The sequence below is a fragment of the Larimichthys crocea genome, chromosome I, assembly GCF_000972845.2.
Source record: "Larimichthys crocea isolate SSNF chromosome I, L_crocea_2.0, whole genome shotgun sequence".
Lineage (NCBI taxonomy): Eukaryota > Metazoa > Chordata > Actinopteri > Sciaenidae > Larimichthys > Larimichthys crocea.
In genome coordinates, this window is record NC_040011.1 from 30,173,538 (window position 1) to 30,190,854 (window position 17,317).

General features: G+C 41.5%; 1 protein-coding gene across 1 annotated transcript in view; it reads left to right on the plus strand.

Annotated features, from left to right (window-relative positions):
* Positions 1-6,242: 6,242 nt before the first annotated feature.
* The window catches only part of jakmip1 (janus kinase and microtubule interacting protein 1), a 33,380-nt gene continuing 22,305 nt past the window's right edge, over positions 6,243-17,317 (plus strand). Inside the window, exons 1-7 of the mRNA XM_010735492.3 lie at positions 6,243-6,540; positions 12,941-13,226; positions 14,051-14,383; positions 15,033-15,194; positions 16,011-16,223; positions 16,734-16,847; positions 17,126-17,272. Of these exons, the coding sequence (XP_010733794.2) occupies positions 13,071-13,226; positions 14,051-14,383; positions 15,033-15,194; positions 16,011-16,223; positions 16,734-16,847; positions 17,126-17,272 (1,125 nt within the window). The 5' untranslated portion in view covers positions 6,243-6,540; positions 12,941-13,070. The remainder of the gene's footprint in view (positions 6,541-12,940; positions 13,227-14,050; positions 14,384-15,032; positions 15,195-16,010; positions 16,224-16,733; positions 16,848-17,125; positions 17,273-17,317) is intronic.

The window sequence follows — 17,317 nt, forward strand, 5'->3', positions numbered from 1 at the left end:
AGTCGACGTACACGCCCACTTTCTGTTCTGCGCGTTGTGATTGGACAATGCTTTCTTTTAACGCGATGTGATTGGCTGTAAGGCAAGGACGTTCAAATATGTCGTCTCAGTCAACAACAATCAAACGTCGAGAAGTTGATGGATCCCTAAAGTGACATCAGGGAGACTTACTGCTGTTAATAAATCATATAACCCTTTAAATGAGTCAGATTTTATAATATAATATAAGTTCGAGTCTTCTTTATTTTTTATTAAACATTATTTGATTTATTTTTTTCTGTTTGGAACAATGTAATAAGATGTTTGCACCAGGAGATGGCAGTACATGGCATGAACGTGGTTTTGAACCAAGACTATTTTCTTTACATATTTCAAAATCTTTAAAATGACATTAAAAAACAAACAAACAAACAAAATGTAATCTACTCTAATTTTTGTTTTGTTTGTTTTTTTAAATGTTACTTTTGCTGTTTCCTTTTGCAATCTCTATTGTGTATTACTGTTTTGAGAATATATTAAATGACTTTATACAGTCTTTTTTTATCAATGTAATCAATCAATTAATCGTGTGTGATCTGGGAGAGGTTGAAAATGAGATGCCAGTAGATTGTCCTGATTTATTAATTTTTATGTTGGATGAATGCAGACTAAAGTTCCTGTTTACAGATGGAGTATTTCACTTTGCATAGTTTGTGTTGAATGCCTGCCAACAACGTAAGAGGTCTCTTTATGTTTGATGTGTTTAAGGGAACAGTCTGTGCCTCATTTGTTTTCTGTATTGTCTGCTATGCATAGTGTCTCACTTGTTGTTTTATTCTCATAATTGTTTATTGCCTTTGTTAGTTATGTGTGTAGTGTCTTGTAAGTCCATGTGGGCTGGGCACATTTTGTACTTAGTTACTTACAATGCGATGTGGAGAAAGAAAAGATAGTACCAGAGTATTTTAAAGCCATGTTCGGCTTTAAAAAAAAACCGTGTTGTAATAGCACATTCAAGTGTCATTTAAGAATTTAAAATGGTCTTAAAGGTTTATGGTGCTGAAATCTTACATTTATGTAACCTGATTTCTTTAGGATTTAGTGTTTGCCCAACAATTAGGCCTATGTTTAATCACATGCTCCAGATTCCAGAGAATGATTAGCTCATAGAGTACAAATGGAATTATTATTGTGCAAGATAAAAAAAGGTAAAAACTGTGATAGTCTGCCTCTAAATCTGTGATTTGGGTGTAGTATTTTCTGCCAGTTTAACTGTGGTTAAAAAATATATTGGTTGAGCCCAAACATAAGCTGTTGAGATTTTGTAACGATCACGTGTACAATGAAACCTGCCACCAGGAACACTGGGGAATAGACAAGGAAAGGAACACATTAAAGTTCAGAAGAGGGGGAGCCAGGCAAAGGAAAGGAAGGAGACAGACAGACAATTAAAGAACTTACAAAGCGTAAAAGCAACAGGACTCAGGGGGGAAAGTCAGATTAAAGTCCTGGAAATAAGAGCAGAAACCACATTGTGGGAAAGAAGGAAATGGGGGCTGTAATTGCAGCTGCATTGAAGCAGTTATGTAAATGGCTCTCGATTAGTAGATTAACGCAATCCAGTTGAGAGGATAAGCAGGACCCTTACTGGTTTTGGAATTTCACATACACGCCTTCAATCTATATTAGTCTTTTCAATGGGCTTAGGCACACGTGCACTCAGACACGAACATATTAAACACAAAGGTGTTTAATATGATAAGTAATGAGCTTGTTATGAATCCAAATATTTTGACTATGTAAATCTCCTGGTAGGACCAAACTAGCCTTGCCTTAGGGTCACCATGTGGTTATTACTTAATTGATTGAAACAAGTTGTTTTTCTTTACTTTGTTCTGCTTGCTTTTATTCTCTGTATCACCTCAAAGTCGTGACTTATTATAGCGCTCAAGTGATGGATTACTCTCATATCTAGCAAGCCTGACAGCTGCAGTTATTAAAAACAGTTGCATGACACACCAAAATAGACTTGTCAATCCAAAATGCACTCATGCATCTCCTTCTGTCTCTAAACAGTACGTGCCCCACCCACGGTTTCCCCCGAACATTGCCAATGGCTCTCACAGGAAGAGAGACCTGAGGAGGAGGAGAGGAGTTATGGTCAGTAACCATAGGAACCGGAGGGGTTATGTGAGAACGGACATTGACTGCAGTAAAGATGAGTATTTCCATCACATATGCTGCCCAGAAGCTGCTCTGACCTTTGAAGTTTCTCTCTGCAGGGAATTGGGCTGTAATGCTGGATGTGCTGCAGCCAGCTGATACTTTGGTCAATTGTCAAGACTTATGGGATTTTAAATTGAACATATTCATATATATATGAATCACACCAGCTTGAACAGACAACATGTGGTCATGCAGATTTCACTTTGAGGAAATTCTCAGACAGAGTTAATTCATCTTTCATAATGTTGGTGCCACTGACTAATAGTCCTAGAACATGACCCATCTTTTACTGTATACAAACCTGTTATTAGAAACTCTTACACACATTTCCACTTCCTACACACTTTTAAAGTGGGGGAAACTCAGCTCCTTCCTGTGGCTTAGATCCCTTCTTCAGCTGCCAGCCCTCTGTGTATTGATCTGGTGCTATTTTGAGGCCTGAGTGGAAAAGAAGAAGAGAAAGAGGAAAATAAAATAAAATAAAAGATGAAGAACAGGAATAGTTGTATGCAGAGTGACTTTTAATCACAGCTGTTCAAGTCTGTGTTCTTTTTGTTGTGTTTGTCTTAAAGGGATTCTCCAGTGATTTAGCTTCGCACTTGCAAGTTGATGGACGTGTTTGATAAAAGGGTCATAAGTGAAGGAGCCGAGGCAAAGATATCCTGATTTTCTACTACACCTACTCTCTAGTATGGTAAATGGATGGATCCTACATCATAATGCAACTCAGTAGTGTTTCTCGTTGAGACACTTATTTCCTTGCCTCCAAAATGTTCGGGTCTTTCAAACCCCACAGCTCCAGTTTGTAATAGCTACAGACTTTCCCTTCAAATTTCCATACAAGTCTCAAACTCTGATGTCATCGAAATTGTTTTTAAAACATCTGGAAAGCTCCCCCCAGAGTCACAGAATCATGCAATGGAGTGAATCGTCATGTAAAACAAAAGAAAAAAAAAAACATTTTCTCAATGAATGCCCTGGAAATGGCACAAAGCAGAGACAGAAACCATTGAATTTTAGGTTCAATGTGGCTCACAACTTTTAAACACTTTTAATTACAGACTATCATTATGGTGACTTCATGGTGACACATTTAAAACCATACAATACATTGTTTATTTACATTTCTAACCACTGGAACTACAATGTAATGCTAACACAGCTGCTTGTTGAGTCATACTACTTTTCCTGTGGCTAGATTAACCAACTTGTATTATGATCCTTGGTGTGGGCAGTAATGGTGCATTTGTAGAGCAGTACTGGACTTTCTAATGGAAGATTTAACAAGAGCATTTCCATTAAACACCTCATAACTCACCCAGAAGGTCAGAAACACAGGAAGATCTTTGTTTCGATGTTTGAAAACCTTTTGCAAATCATAGAAACTTTTGTATCATTTTGTTGTGTTCATGTTATAAATTAAGGTTTTTGGTGATGGTACCATGGAACATCAGGCTCAGATTTTTCAGTGACTAACAGTGGTGACTCACGCTCATGAAGCCTAATTACCTTCATATGAAAGTGTTACGTCACTACAAGCTTTCCAGACTGGAGACTCGGGGTTACACTGTGGAAAAAAAGGTCAGTTTGGCAGCTGGATTTGGAAACTAATGCAAAGCTGTCTCGTGTTTTTTTTAAGTTTTTTTTAATGTGATTAAGCTAAATCCTGCACAGTTAGCTCGATATATTCCTCATTTGATTCTCTGGTCCCCTCTGAATACCAAAGGCGGCCACTAAAAGCTATAATAAGTTTAATCTGCTGACAGTCATGAATACGTTAAGCTTATTATGGACAGATCTCATGGATAGGCTGAAAACCTAAGATGATTATGTTAAGTTAATGAAAACAGTGACTCCTCACATTACTGTGTTACTCATAACCAGGCAGAGGAGATGGAAACAGGCTGACTGAATAGATCTACCTTTATCACTGCTAATGAGTGAGATTACTTCTTTCTTTCCAAGAAATCAGTGATTAAAATGTTTGTATAACTTTCCATTCAGTCTTCTCTTAAATAACACAGCCTCAGGGTGTTTTTCACCTATAACTACCATCACTTTTGTACTTGAATCATCACAGATATTATCACCTGAATCCATAAACACACAGTGTTGTTCTTTTATCCGACGATAAGATATATCACAAGGCCTAATCACAAGGTTCTTGTGAAGTTTCCTTTCTTCTTTCTGTGAATTATCCTGTTGTGTTTTCAGAGTGGTACAAAAACAGACTCACAGCACACCATATTGCAGAAAAGAGTAAAAATACCTCAGGCAAAACAATTAACAGAAACATTCATTACCGCTCTCTGACACATCGAGTCAATCCTTACCAAAACAAAACAGACATCCCACATCCCTCCCCCTCCTCACCACTCTCTGTCTGCCACCACAATGTTTTTTTTTTCACTTTATCTCTCCATCTGGGTGTCTGTTTGCTGGCCTCAGCACGAAACTGAATGGAGTGCAGCTTAATACTCTAAACTCGCCCCCTTTTTTGCTCATCTGCTTTAACTCACACAAAAATGTTCCACAAACCTATACAACATGGAAAATGGCCCCTGAGACTCAAATTCTGGATGAGTGAGTAACCGCTGCAGCAGAGGACATAATGTAGACAAATGAAACCTATCCCTGCCTGTGTGCTCTTCTTGCATATGTTGCCCTGCAGCAATAGGCTGCATATGCTGCAGCCATAGAAAGCTATGATGGTGTGTGTGCTGCTGCTGCTGCTGCTGCAGCTGCTTGTGAATGGCAGACAGGCAGGCGCAGTGTGCAGAGGCAGAGACGGGCAGCTGTGCGAAAGTAATGCATCCTCCAGAATCTGGGTCACACTCACGCCACTTTCATATTGTCTGATTATTTCACCTAGTTTTATGATTTGGCAAGTCACGCTGTCCTATATACTGAATGTGGAGGCCTGTGGTACCTGTGACTGAGATTTTCACAATGCATCATAGTTATTGTGGGGCATCCAGACTTTGGACAATCTGTGGGGATGTTTTTGAGTTTGTATAATGATGATGGTTAAACTTTAACAACCTTTTCCTAGGAAGACGATGCATGGCAACAGGGACATTGGCTCTTACATGAAATATATATGTCGTCATCATCATCATCATTTTCATCTAATGAGATATTTAACAGTATATATATTTCCATCCATTGGCTGTAACTGTTTCATACACATCAGGTTAACTGTGTTTTATTTTTTTCTGTGATTTGTTTGGAAGAGATTGACCAATAAAGTTTGGAGAAGATACACTTTATCTATCAAAAATAAATCACATTGTCACAATCATTTCATGAAAACAGGTGCAAATATTTTATTCTAACTTCATGGGCACATTGGTCATCATCATCATCTAATGTACAAAAAGGGCTCTAATAGGATTTCTAATAACATATTTAACATAAGTACATATGTATATATCTAAAGGTAGTTATACAATAAAATAAACTAGTGGGACCATAAAATAAAAGACTGTATAAATAATAAACAGCCTGACATAAATAAAATAAGACATAACATAGGAATATGAGTTACTCACAACATATGATATATAAATCGTTTCTTTGCACAACCAATTATATATTAAGTTTACTTTTTTTGTAGAAAATTACATAAGTGTTTTGCTCTCGCAGACAATAAAAGCAGTGCATCTTTAAAATATCTGAGAAAGATCAAATGAATTGTCCTCTTCCCTGTGTGAGCATCTCTCTTACCCCCGTACGCCCTGCGACGACGACGTACGTTTCTCCCGCACCGGTGCGTGCACCGGCGGCGTGTTCACGCGTTTACTGCGCGCGTGTCATTTGAACACGCAGTCAGGTGTCGCGCTTCTATCACGCGGCAGGTCTGTCACGCCCGCCCGGCTTTTTTTTTTTTAATTATTATTATTATTATTATTATTATTATTTTACCTCCCCTCCACACACGGACACACAAACACACAACAAATGTATATTTATTTATCTTATTTTGTTTTTACTCATGTGCGTGAAATGCGTGTGAGCGGGTGACGTTGCGTGTGCACTCAAGTGTGTGTGTGTGTGTGTGGGCGTGGAGCAAAGTGTCAACGTGCGGTGCGAGAGAGGAGGAGAAGAAACCCAGATCTGTATCCACCAGATCTGTAGCTGCAGGATAAAATCAGAACCGGGATAAAGTTGTGCATGGTCGCTGTTTGCAGGCAGACGTGTTTTAGGTGTTGGAGGTGAGTTCACACAGCTCTGCGCACCGACGCACGCAAACCTCCTCCTTCCTGGATGTGAAGCAGATTGAGGCAGCGACGTTTCAACATCAGGACACTTGTGACCGCTGGAAATCCATTTCAGGTAAGTTTGTTCGCTTCGTAATGATAAAAAACTTTACGTTTTTTTGTCCTTGCAAATAATTTCTAGACTCTTGACATGCGGTTTGCTGCTGTGACATATATCCGACATCCGTGTTTGACGCGCTCTGGGCGCAGTAATGGACAGAGACCTGGCTCTGTCATATCTGGCTTTCGATGTGAGTTTTGGGGCTATCGTTAGCTCGCAGTTGCAGAAACTGCCATGCCTCATATCAACGCAGACAGGGGTGTTTAATCTTGGCTTCATCGTGAACCTGTCTGACATCTCTCTGCTCTCTGGCCGACTCTGCCAGCTCGCCAAGGAGGAAGTGATGATAACGCTCCCCGATACTGCTTTTACGCTGTCCTCGTCCCGATGTAAGGGAGGCCACTGCTGGGGGTATGAAGCACATTAGTCTGTGGTCACACTACTACATGTTACATGACAGACACATCAACACATTGGATTGCACAAAGCAAGGGCATCCGACCTCTGTGGCTGGAGGATGCTGCTGCTGCAGCAGCCCCCATGCATGTCGCCGTGGGGTGTGGTTGGCAAGCCGGACAGGCAAGGCTGTCAGCAGTATAAAAGCGCTCCCTCCAGCGGCACTCTACCCTATATAAGCTCCCATTTGCCAACTCATTAAAGAGCTGGCTATATTGCATTAAGCCATCCCATCATCCCTTTACTAAACCAATCCTCTGCCATGCATGTAGCCCGTTTGCTGTTTACCAAAGGGCTGGGTGGTTGGGTGGGTAGGGGGGGGACTTTGTCTGTCATAACAGCTCTGCTGCTGTAGCAGGCGGCTCCATGGGGCTCATAAATCTGCCCAGGTGGACAGCCAACATGTGTTGCACACTCACTTCTGTTTGATCAGCCTGCTCAGGGCATGCTGCAAAAACTATGATGCACGCTGTGCTCCTTTTTTATGTGTTGTTTTAACCCATCCAGGTCTCACGCAGGCGCTGGAACAAAACAATAATTAGAATTGTGGCAGGAAGACGTGATTATGATTTGTGATTTTTTTCCCACCCTAACCTCAACCTGTCAATCCGCTCTGTGTTAGGTGTAATGCCAATGAATGCTGACATTCATCCGGACATCACCGTTCCCTTCTTTATCCACTTTATTCCCCCCTTACCTAATTCATCCCACATTCATTATCCTATATACTGCTACCTTCCTCAGTGTAACGCTTTAAGTGACAGGCTGCTACTAGAATAAACCCTGCAGGCTGTACCCACATATGCATGCCTCTCTCATTGCTTCACCTCCTCCTACCTTCAACCACCACTACAACGACAGTTCATCCTATATTCTTAGTGGTGCAGATGGAGAAAAAAAATGTCTGTGGTGTGTATTTAATGTATATTTGTCAGCCAGGGGGCTAAATAGCAAGCAGCCAGTTCTGTCCGACGTGCTGTGCAGTGCACAGAGAGAGAGGCAAGGTTAATCACATTACTGATTGCACTATCATGTCTTTCGGATGTGGGAGAGGCTGCTAACATACACGTCAGTGCACTCATGCATGCAAAGGCACACATAGACATACATGCACAGGCCAAAAACACACAAGCAATAAAACTGGCAATAGCATGACTGAATAGGTGGTATACATGCGTGTGTGTGACAGACAGAGCGAGAGAGAGACGTCTTGTTTATCTGTTTGGGTTGACTAGTCATCGGGGTCAGTAACTTGTAGTCATTCTGTTGGCATAGTAGTTTTTAGGTCATATGCTTCACTTGTATTGCACTTGGCTTAGTTACTCAGGCATCCATTGGGATCTTTACAGTGTCTTTGGAGTATCACAAGACTGCTGAGTGTGCGTGTGTGTGTGGACTACGGAGGGATGTCTGGAGTGTGTCCAGACCTTTTCTGACAGTCTCTACTCTGCTAAGAGTGTGTGTGTGTGTGTGTGTCGTGTCCATATATAAGCCTATGGGGATTTGTAACAAACCTGTAGTATAAACAGGAGTATATCTTAGTCTGTACTTCCTCTTACTGTTGATTATTTAACTTCAACAGTCTTTATTTCAGCTCCCATTTAAAGCTCTTTTATGTGTTTATTGGGCCTGCATGTCTCACTGGAGTCTAGTTAATGTTTGACACTTTATGAGTGTGTGTGTGTGTGTGTGTGTGTGTGTGTGTGTGGTCTGTCTAGCTTTGAGGAGGCCCATCTGTAAGTGTGTAATAAGTCTGTTGTGGAGTTGTTTGTCTACCCAAGATTTTGTACTTTGTTTATAACCTACAATGCTGCCAAAGGACAATTATAGTGCATTATCATACATTTTTATAGCTCAAACATGAAATCAGAAAAAAACATTAAAATAACTGTAATTATTATAATGTTATTTGTAGCCAGTTGGGGACAAGTATATTATACATGGTGACTTTCTGTGAAGTCTAAATCATGATGTCTGTGTGAGTCTTAAAGGTGACATTCCTCAGCAACACTGTCATTAAACACGATACCTCTCTGTCCTCCAGGGACAGGTTTATTGCACGAATGCCAATACTTCCATCACACTTGAGCTGTTTTGAATAGATGACTTCATTAATAAACATAAAGAATTTTGAGGTGTGATGAATCAGGTACTGTTATAGAGACAGACAGTGAGTGGGAAGCAATTTGGCTTTTCATTGGAAGAAGCAAGAAGAACTGGAATTAATAATTGATTTATAAATTAGGCGATCTACAAGAAATTACTATTTTTTTCAATCATCAATATTTGATTACAATACAAATGAAATACTTATAATTCAGCAGGCTGTGGTTACATTTTAATTGATAATCCCAGCTACGCCTGAACCCCTGTACCTATCCTGCTACCCCTCTCTCTACACCCCTCTCTCCTCCAACAACCAATATTATAATAATACTGGGATATAGATATCTCATTCCTGATCTCATCTAATTTATTATAGATATGACACTATCCGTCCTCGAATACTCTGTATACATTCTGTATACCTGCAACTGTTTTGATATCTGATTAATCATACATTTGGTGGTTGCAGCTCCGCCATGTGATGAGTCTAGTCTTAATAGGACCAAGTACAAAATACTTCTTCTTTACTCTCTTATCACGGTGATAGTTCAACAATACTGCCACAACATGTACCTGAAATGGCAAGAGCAAACTCAATGGTTTTATTGCCAACTGGTTGGCAGACATTTTTCTTTTCTTTGTGTAAGGGCTCCTTGTTTCAAATGATCAAATAAAATCTCCAGCTGTTAAGGTAGGTTAGTCTAAGCACCTGTTCTAAGAATGTACTTCCTTACCACTGACTGCATAGTGACATAGTGGCGTCCACTATACTGCACAGTTCACAACTTACAAACAATCTTATTCCAAAGAAAAAAAAAGAAAAAACAAAGACTGTCACATCCTGTATTTAAATTCTTTACCTAAAAGGCAAAGCACAGGAACACCCACCAACCGGTGTTGCAACATTATACAAGCCTGCCATTTCACAGAGAGGATTTCCTCAGGCAGTTATGAAACTACCTACATGTATATGTTTTTCACATTTGTTAAGCCTGTTTAGAAAGGATCAAGGTTTCAGCATTAGCCAGGGGTAGCCATTTGCAAGTCTAAAGCTTTAATTATACTATGCTTCAACAAGACTAATATTCTTATACCACATTGATGCTGATGGACATTTTGTTGCTGACTTTTGCAGCAATTAGCTTAATTGTGAAACTTCCCAGCAGCTGCAGAGTTTCTCATCACGTCTTCCTTGCAGTCACCATCAAGTGATTTAGCTCATTTGTTTCACATCAATGTTGCATTCAGTGCAGTACAGTTTTGTTTAAACACAGAGGCTCTCTGGTGAAATATAAACTGGGTTACTGTTTATACTTGGAGTGGATGAGGTAATCTAAGGTCTATGACCTGTGCAGACTTTTGTTTGCTTCTGTGAACATTAAAGATGCTTATTAGCTTCTCGGTGCACCTATTAAAATGTTCCAGTTTCCCCTATAAATTCTCAGAGTTAGGTTCTGGCTGCCAGCTTGGGAACACGTGGCTCCTTTAGGCTTCGTGGGAACTGACTGGTGACAAATCGTATATATTATTTGTGCCTGTACATGTTTTCCCCAGGGATAAACTGGACTCATGTCAAGTTGTAATGTAGGTACTATACGTCATTAACCAAGAGGTGTGTTGTGATGCAAGCAAATGTTATCAGTAGACTAGATGTAGCCCAGAATATGTGAAGATAGACATATAAATGATTGACATCCATCAGACCACTTATAGTCACAGATCCTCTGGGGAAGATATTGGTAGGATGCACAACCACCTCCATCCTCCATAAAGAAAAAAACATCTGTCCATCATCCGTCATGATTGTCAGCCATTTCAACTCGAATACACCTGGTCCCTGATCTTGGCACAGGCACGATTTAAAAATCAGTGGCAGGGGTGGAAAGTGTGCTTGTAGATTATCTGTGCAAATTCCAGTATACATGAGATCCATGTGAGTCAAATCTATTGACCCACTGTAGATGAATACATGTTTGTTACCAATCTGAATAAGTGCAGAGAGCTTTTAGTGTCCATGTGAATAGATGTCAGCTGTATCTGTCTCTAGTTGTTCGGTTTGAGATTCAAAGAGTGTGTGTTCGTGTCAGGGTCTTCTGTGTGTGAATGATCTCTCTCTCTCCCTCTCTCTCTTTTCCCTGTCTGTGAAGGAGAGTGAGATCACTTATTGCCCCTGCTCCATCGCATCGCCATGCCAAGCAAGTGGGGGTGGAGGTATAAGAGAGGTTTGAGAATGTAAGAGGAGAGGGGGGTGGCGGAGTGGTGGTTGAAGGTTGGTTTTTCTGGTAGAGCTCTGCATGTTTTTCTTCCCCCCACTTTGCTCTTTCTACTTCTCCGCCTCTCTCTTATAGGCTTAATCCTCCATCTTTTCTCTCATTCGATCTCTCCCATCCCCACTGGTTCCCAACGTTTGACTGTTCGTGCTTTGTAGAAATCCATGTGGGAAGAAAGCTTCCTCTCCCTCCAGCATAAATGCATTTTTGTCTCTCAGTCAACCTCGACTCAGAGATTGGATGCGATAAAGAAGTCACGTGCGTATGTATGTGTGTTTTTCAAACATGCAGCTTCAATACGCTGCAGTTTGTTTGTGTGTCTCAGATCCACTCTGAGACTCCTCCTTCCCATCATCCTTTGCTATGAGAGCAATAGAGTTTTTGAGAGCAAGGGTTGCCTTGGTAACTATTGCTGCCATCTGTGTATGTTGTATGAATGTTTGGTTATGAGCGTGTAGAAAAAGATGGAGGCGCCTGTGGTCTTAATGCTTCAGCTCCCTCTTTGTTGCATTATTTATTTAATAGTTAGCAGACAGACTGTAAGGGTACTGGGTTACTATTCATTTCCAGGAAGAGATTAGAGGAGTCCACTTTCAGCTCTGTGAATGTGTGTCATTGTAGAACACATCAACAACAAAATATTAAAAAAAATACATGAGTGTAGCCTGCCTTCAGGAGGTTTAACGGGTCAACAGTCTTAGCCGACACATATCAATGATATCTTTGTTGTTTTTACGTTAAAGCTGAAACACTCAGTCGATTAATAGGTCAGCTTCTCATATAATGGCTCTTATTACCGGACAAATAATGCCCATGGCTTGTTCCAGCATGTTCAGTATGTTTAGAAAGACAAAAGGGGAGACATATCTTACAATTATATTTCACTGATGGATAAAATGAAAGGATTGGATGACAGTAATCGAGGCAGTTGCTGTCTACATTCACCTGCTCTGAAGAGATCAGATATCTATTTGAAATGGTAATTTATTTCACGGTGAGAAAGTGTGAAGCCAAATAGAATGTAATAGAAAGCACAGACAGGAGACCAAGGAGTCTACCTTGAATGCCATTAGACTGTCAGTGTTCAGGGAATTTGTAGTAAAGTGATAATGGAGTGCTGATATGTGATGATTAGTGTTTTCTGAAGGGGTTAAGCAGATGACAGGGATGCAAGGACAGCTCTTTATTCCAAAGAAAATGATTATTACAAAGAAACGTAAAGGAAGAATTTCTAAGTCTGACTGAAAGAGACAAGTGTTGAAGGAGATGTGCAAGGCCAAGGACCATACCTATGGTTGTCAGACACGTTTTCATGCACTATAGAGCCTATAAGCGTCGCTCAGGGACTAGAATAGGATGATGATAAATCGCCCAGGTGTGTGTGTGTGTGTTAGAGAGAAGAGGCCGACAGAGGAGAGTGTAAATGTTAGTCCTAAAAATAGGCTGTTTTCCCCAGGCTGGTGCACGTCATGTGGCTTGGACCCAAAATATTGTGCAGAGTAGTGTCTTGTAACCCAGTTTTCAACACTGACTCACCCTTTTCCCATCCTTCATTCTTCCCTCTGTCTGTCTTTCTCTAACAGAAACTCTCATGATGTAGGCTTGACAACGACATGACGATGCTCGCAGGGAGGAGGAGCAGCGACTGACTCTCTCCTCCTTTTTGCCACACCTGGCACTCTGTGTCCGTCCTGATCGGGCGGCCAGAGTGCTATGTCATCAGCCACACCCCCTGCGGCCCCACCCTTTAAGAAGGGAAGGAAGCCTGAGAAATCGGAGGTGATGGTTGATACGGTGCAGGTCACCAACGAGGAGCTGAGGAGCAAACTCATGGACGTCCAGATTGAGCTGCAGCAGGAGCGGGGCAAGGTGAGGAGGAGAATGAAGAAGAAGAGGAAGAAGTGAAGGCCTTGGGTAGAAACATAATGACTGTCAGTTGACAGTAGTAACCTTTGCATATTCACATCTTTGTTTGGTGTTGCCTTTATTTGATAGTCAAGCTAAAGACAGGCAGGATACACTAAGTACACGGGGTGCAGCACTGTATTTATGTCGTGCTGTTAGGCATGCTAACACTGCACAGTCTTGGAGCAGCTGTCAGGGTGGTTTGCCTCTCCTTGTTTCTTTTGAGTGACACATAAACAGAGCACATCTCTGTGCTCTTCTCTGCATCTGTCATGGTTGTTCTTGGAAAATAACAGAAACAGCACCAGGATTCAGTTCTTACCGGAGAAAGCCTTAGTTCAATTTTTTATGCGATTTGCATAAAAAGAAACTACTAGATGACGTGTGTGAGAATGTCAACATCAGTGCATAAAGCATTAGGGTCAGGGTGGGACAAGTATACAGACAAGTTCACTTATTTGCTTATTTAAAATATGATATAATTGAGATGGACAGACAGAGATAGAGGGATGCACATGCACGAAAAAAATATCCTTGATTTAACTTATTCAAGCCAGCAAAGACACCAGCTGTTCTCCATTTGAGTGTCTACTGCTCCCTGTTGGGGAATAATACGGTGCCACTTTATAGCTGTTCATCCATTTTGTTCTAGACTGCCAGCACTTACAGCACACACTTGCAAATAAAGTCATCACAAATAGATGAATGGCGGCCTGTGATATGTATCATGATGACTGGCTGATTGGATTTTTATGCAACTCTAATGGCAAAATGTTTCACTCTCCCAGGTATGTAAGCTCCGTGAGCGGCTCCAGGAGCAGCGACAGGCTCGAGAGCTTGAGCAGCACAAACACGCTGTAGCGCTCACTGACCTGCGGGCCAAACTCCACGAAGAAAAGCTGCGTGAGATAGCAGGTGTCCGTGAGGCACTTGCACGGCAGCATGATGTCGAATTGGCCCGAGCTATCAAGATCCGGGATGCTGAGGTGCAGAGGCTCCAGGGACTTGTAAACGCACTGAGAGACGGAGCTGCTGACAAGCTCAAAAATGCTCTCCTTGGAGAGGCACGGGAGGAGGCCAGAAGAGCTTTTGATGGGGAGAGACTAAAGCTACAGCAGGAGGTAGGTTGTAGCATGTATATAGGTTACAGTAGTAATACAGTATTAATTATGTTTCCATTATACATTGTGGAAAAATGTGGACGTGGCAATGAACCAGTACACCCAAGCATTAGCCCTAAAACTTTTGTCACCACATCTTATATTCTCTGCTTCTCACAAAGTAGAGATTCCGCGTCTTGTCAATGCAGCACACATATTTGAAGCCCTTACATATGTGCATCATCTACCAGATGTGGTGGCTGTCTTTGTGTTTCTGTTGTATTTAGGCTGTGAGCCCCACAAAATTGTTGAATGAGTCTTGCAGATTGTATATTTTTGGAAGGCAATGTATCTTCTTACATGAACAGTTTTATTGTGGAAAGTTGGCATTCTGAAAGTGCTTGTGTGCGTTTGGGCGTATGTGGGTGTGTGTCTATGCAGAGTGTCGATGTGAGACTTTGTAAACCTTTTGTAAAATTTGCTGCTGAAAAACAGGAAGCAGGGTGGAAAAGCCTGTTGCCAAGCTATTGTTCCATTGTAGCCTTTCCAGACAAACAGGGCATCTATCATTACAACTGTCTAATGGGATCGGACGTGTTTATAAATGGGTATCACTCTCTTTGTAGTTTTTGGTGTTTTGAGTATTAACGTATCATGTGTGTGTTTTTAGATCCAGGAGCAGAAGACAGCCAGGAAGCAGGCTGAGGAGGCGCTTGGAAATGCTCTGCAGGCAGATAAAGCCAAAGCGGCAGATCTCCGCACAGCATACCAACAGCACCAGGATGAGGTGCACCGCATTAAACGGGACTGTGAGAAAGATATCCGCCGACTGGTGAGACCACATGCTGTTTGGATGACATACACCACAGACACATGTATCCTATCCTAAATTAACTTGAGCATCAACTAAGTCTTCTGATAAAGCCTGATAAATTTAAAAAGACACTGTTGAGGGCGTACTGGCTGGTGCCTCTAATATTTCCTTGATGTTACGCAACAGATAATTGAAATTTCACATGATAGGTTAGCTTCAACAAACCCAGCAGCTGTTTTATAGCCCTTGTCTGTCCCACATTTGAATATCACCAAGAGTTCCTCACACACGACATCTGTTTTCCTTTCAGCTCAGGGTTTATCTCGCTGATGTTGTATGAAGGTTACAGGCTAATTGCTGCACTGTCTGTCTTGGGTCTATCTCACCGTGTGGTGCTGCAAAAATAAAAGTTGTTCATCTGCTGCAGTTACTCATTAACCCCAAAAAGAGCTGCGATAACAGGCATTATTGTTACTTTAAGGAATGTTTGTGCAAGGAGGCTTGCAGGTAAGACTAGTGTTAAAGAACGAAATACAGAGGGAAGTAGAAGTGGGTGCATTTGTGAGAAGACAGTGTGTGAATCCTTCATGAATTAGTCACAACCGCAGAGCGATAGTTCAGAGTCTTAAACACTGCAACTCTCTTATTCTGTTCGATCGGAGCATAAAGCTTATAAGAATGAGGGTGTAGACAGTGTGAGACAAGTTAAAAGTTGCATTGCACTAAGCCTAAAACAGAAGAACATAATGTCAACTCTAACTGTGATTTAATGGAGAACTGTGTCTTACTCATTCAATCGTTAAACCAACATATTTCTATCTATTGCTCTTATAGATGGATGAGTTAAAGGCGAAGGACCGGGTGGTGGGTGCCCTGGAGAGGGAGCTTGGGATGCAGGCTGGCTACACCCAGAAGCTTCAGCTTCAGAAAGAAGCCCTGGATGAGCAGCTGGGCCAGGTACGAGAGGCTGAGAGACACAACCATGGCAGTCCAAAGAGAGAGGTGGTGCCTGGACTGGGGGACAGCCCAGACCTGCTCAACAACCAGGTATACATATACACACAGACACAAAGCCATATTTTTACCCACGCATCTGTACTTGATTATATCACATATACTGTATATTTTTCTGATATTTACTATCTTTAAATTTCACCATTTTCATGAGAAACATTCCAAGTTACCAGCAGTCACTTTGCTTTGTGTTTGTGTTTTTTGGGAGGTCTTTATGGCAGCATGACCCACCCCATAATTTCATTTTATAGGGAAAACATCAATCATATTGGATATGGACAACAATATTGTATATCTCTAAATTCAGTCAAACTTGCACCTACAGGTGACCTACACTGAGCACTGAACAAAAGCATGTTGATATACTGTATACTACACATACAAGTTTACTGTTCTGTGAAATGGCATCTCAACCCTCATCCCACTATCTCCTCTTTCCCATCCACCTCGATTACCTACCGGCCTGCCTGCCTGCCTGCCTGCATGTTCCCCTGTTTTTAGATTTTGTCTTCCTCCTTCTCTCCTCTCCACCCTGCTCCACAGGAAGTGGAGGAGCGGGACATGAGGAGGTTCCAGCTAAAAATTGCAGAGCTTCACTCGGTCATCAGAAAACTGGAGGACAGAAATGCACTGCTGGCCGACGAGAGGAATGAACTAGTGAGGAACACACGTTCAGAAGTACATACATGTAATGGTTATAGGCATGCGAATGCACACATACATATTGTTAAACTTGTGAGAACGTACTGTATATACACACATAAAAGCACACAAAGGAACATGGAACATGCCCATGAGACATGCATTAAGTATTTTATTTTCTAAGCACTCCAGCCTTGATCTCACCTCTTCTGCTAAAATTAGAAATCTGTGTCACTAGAAGGCAAGACTTGACTTTACAATGTTTCCCCTCCCTGCTTCCTTCCTCTGTCCAGTTGAAGCGGGTGCGAGAGGCAGAGAGCCAGATGAAGCCCATGTTTGAGAAGAATAAGCGGCTGTCCAAGAAGAATGACGACCTCCTGCAGACACTGCAGCGCATGGAGGAAAAACTGAAGAACCTGAGCCGAGAGAACGCTGAGATGGTGCGAACATACGTTTTACCTCTACTCTTTGCCCTTTCCCCTTTT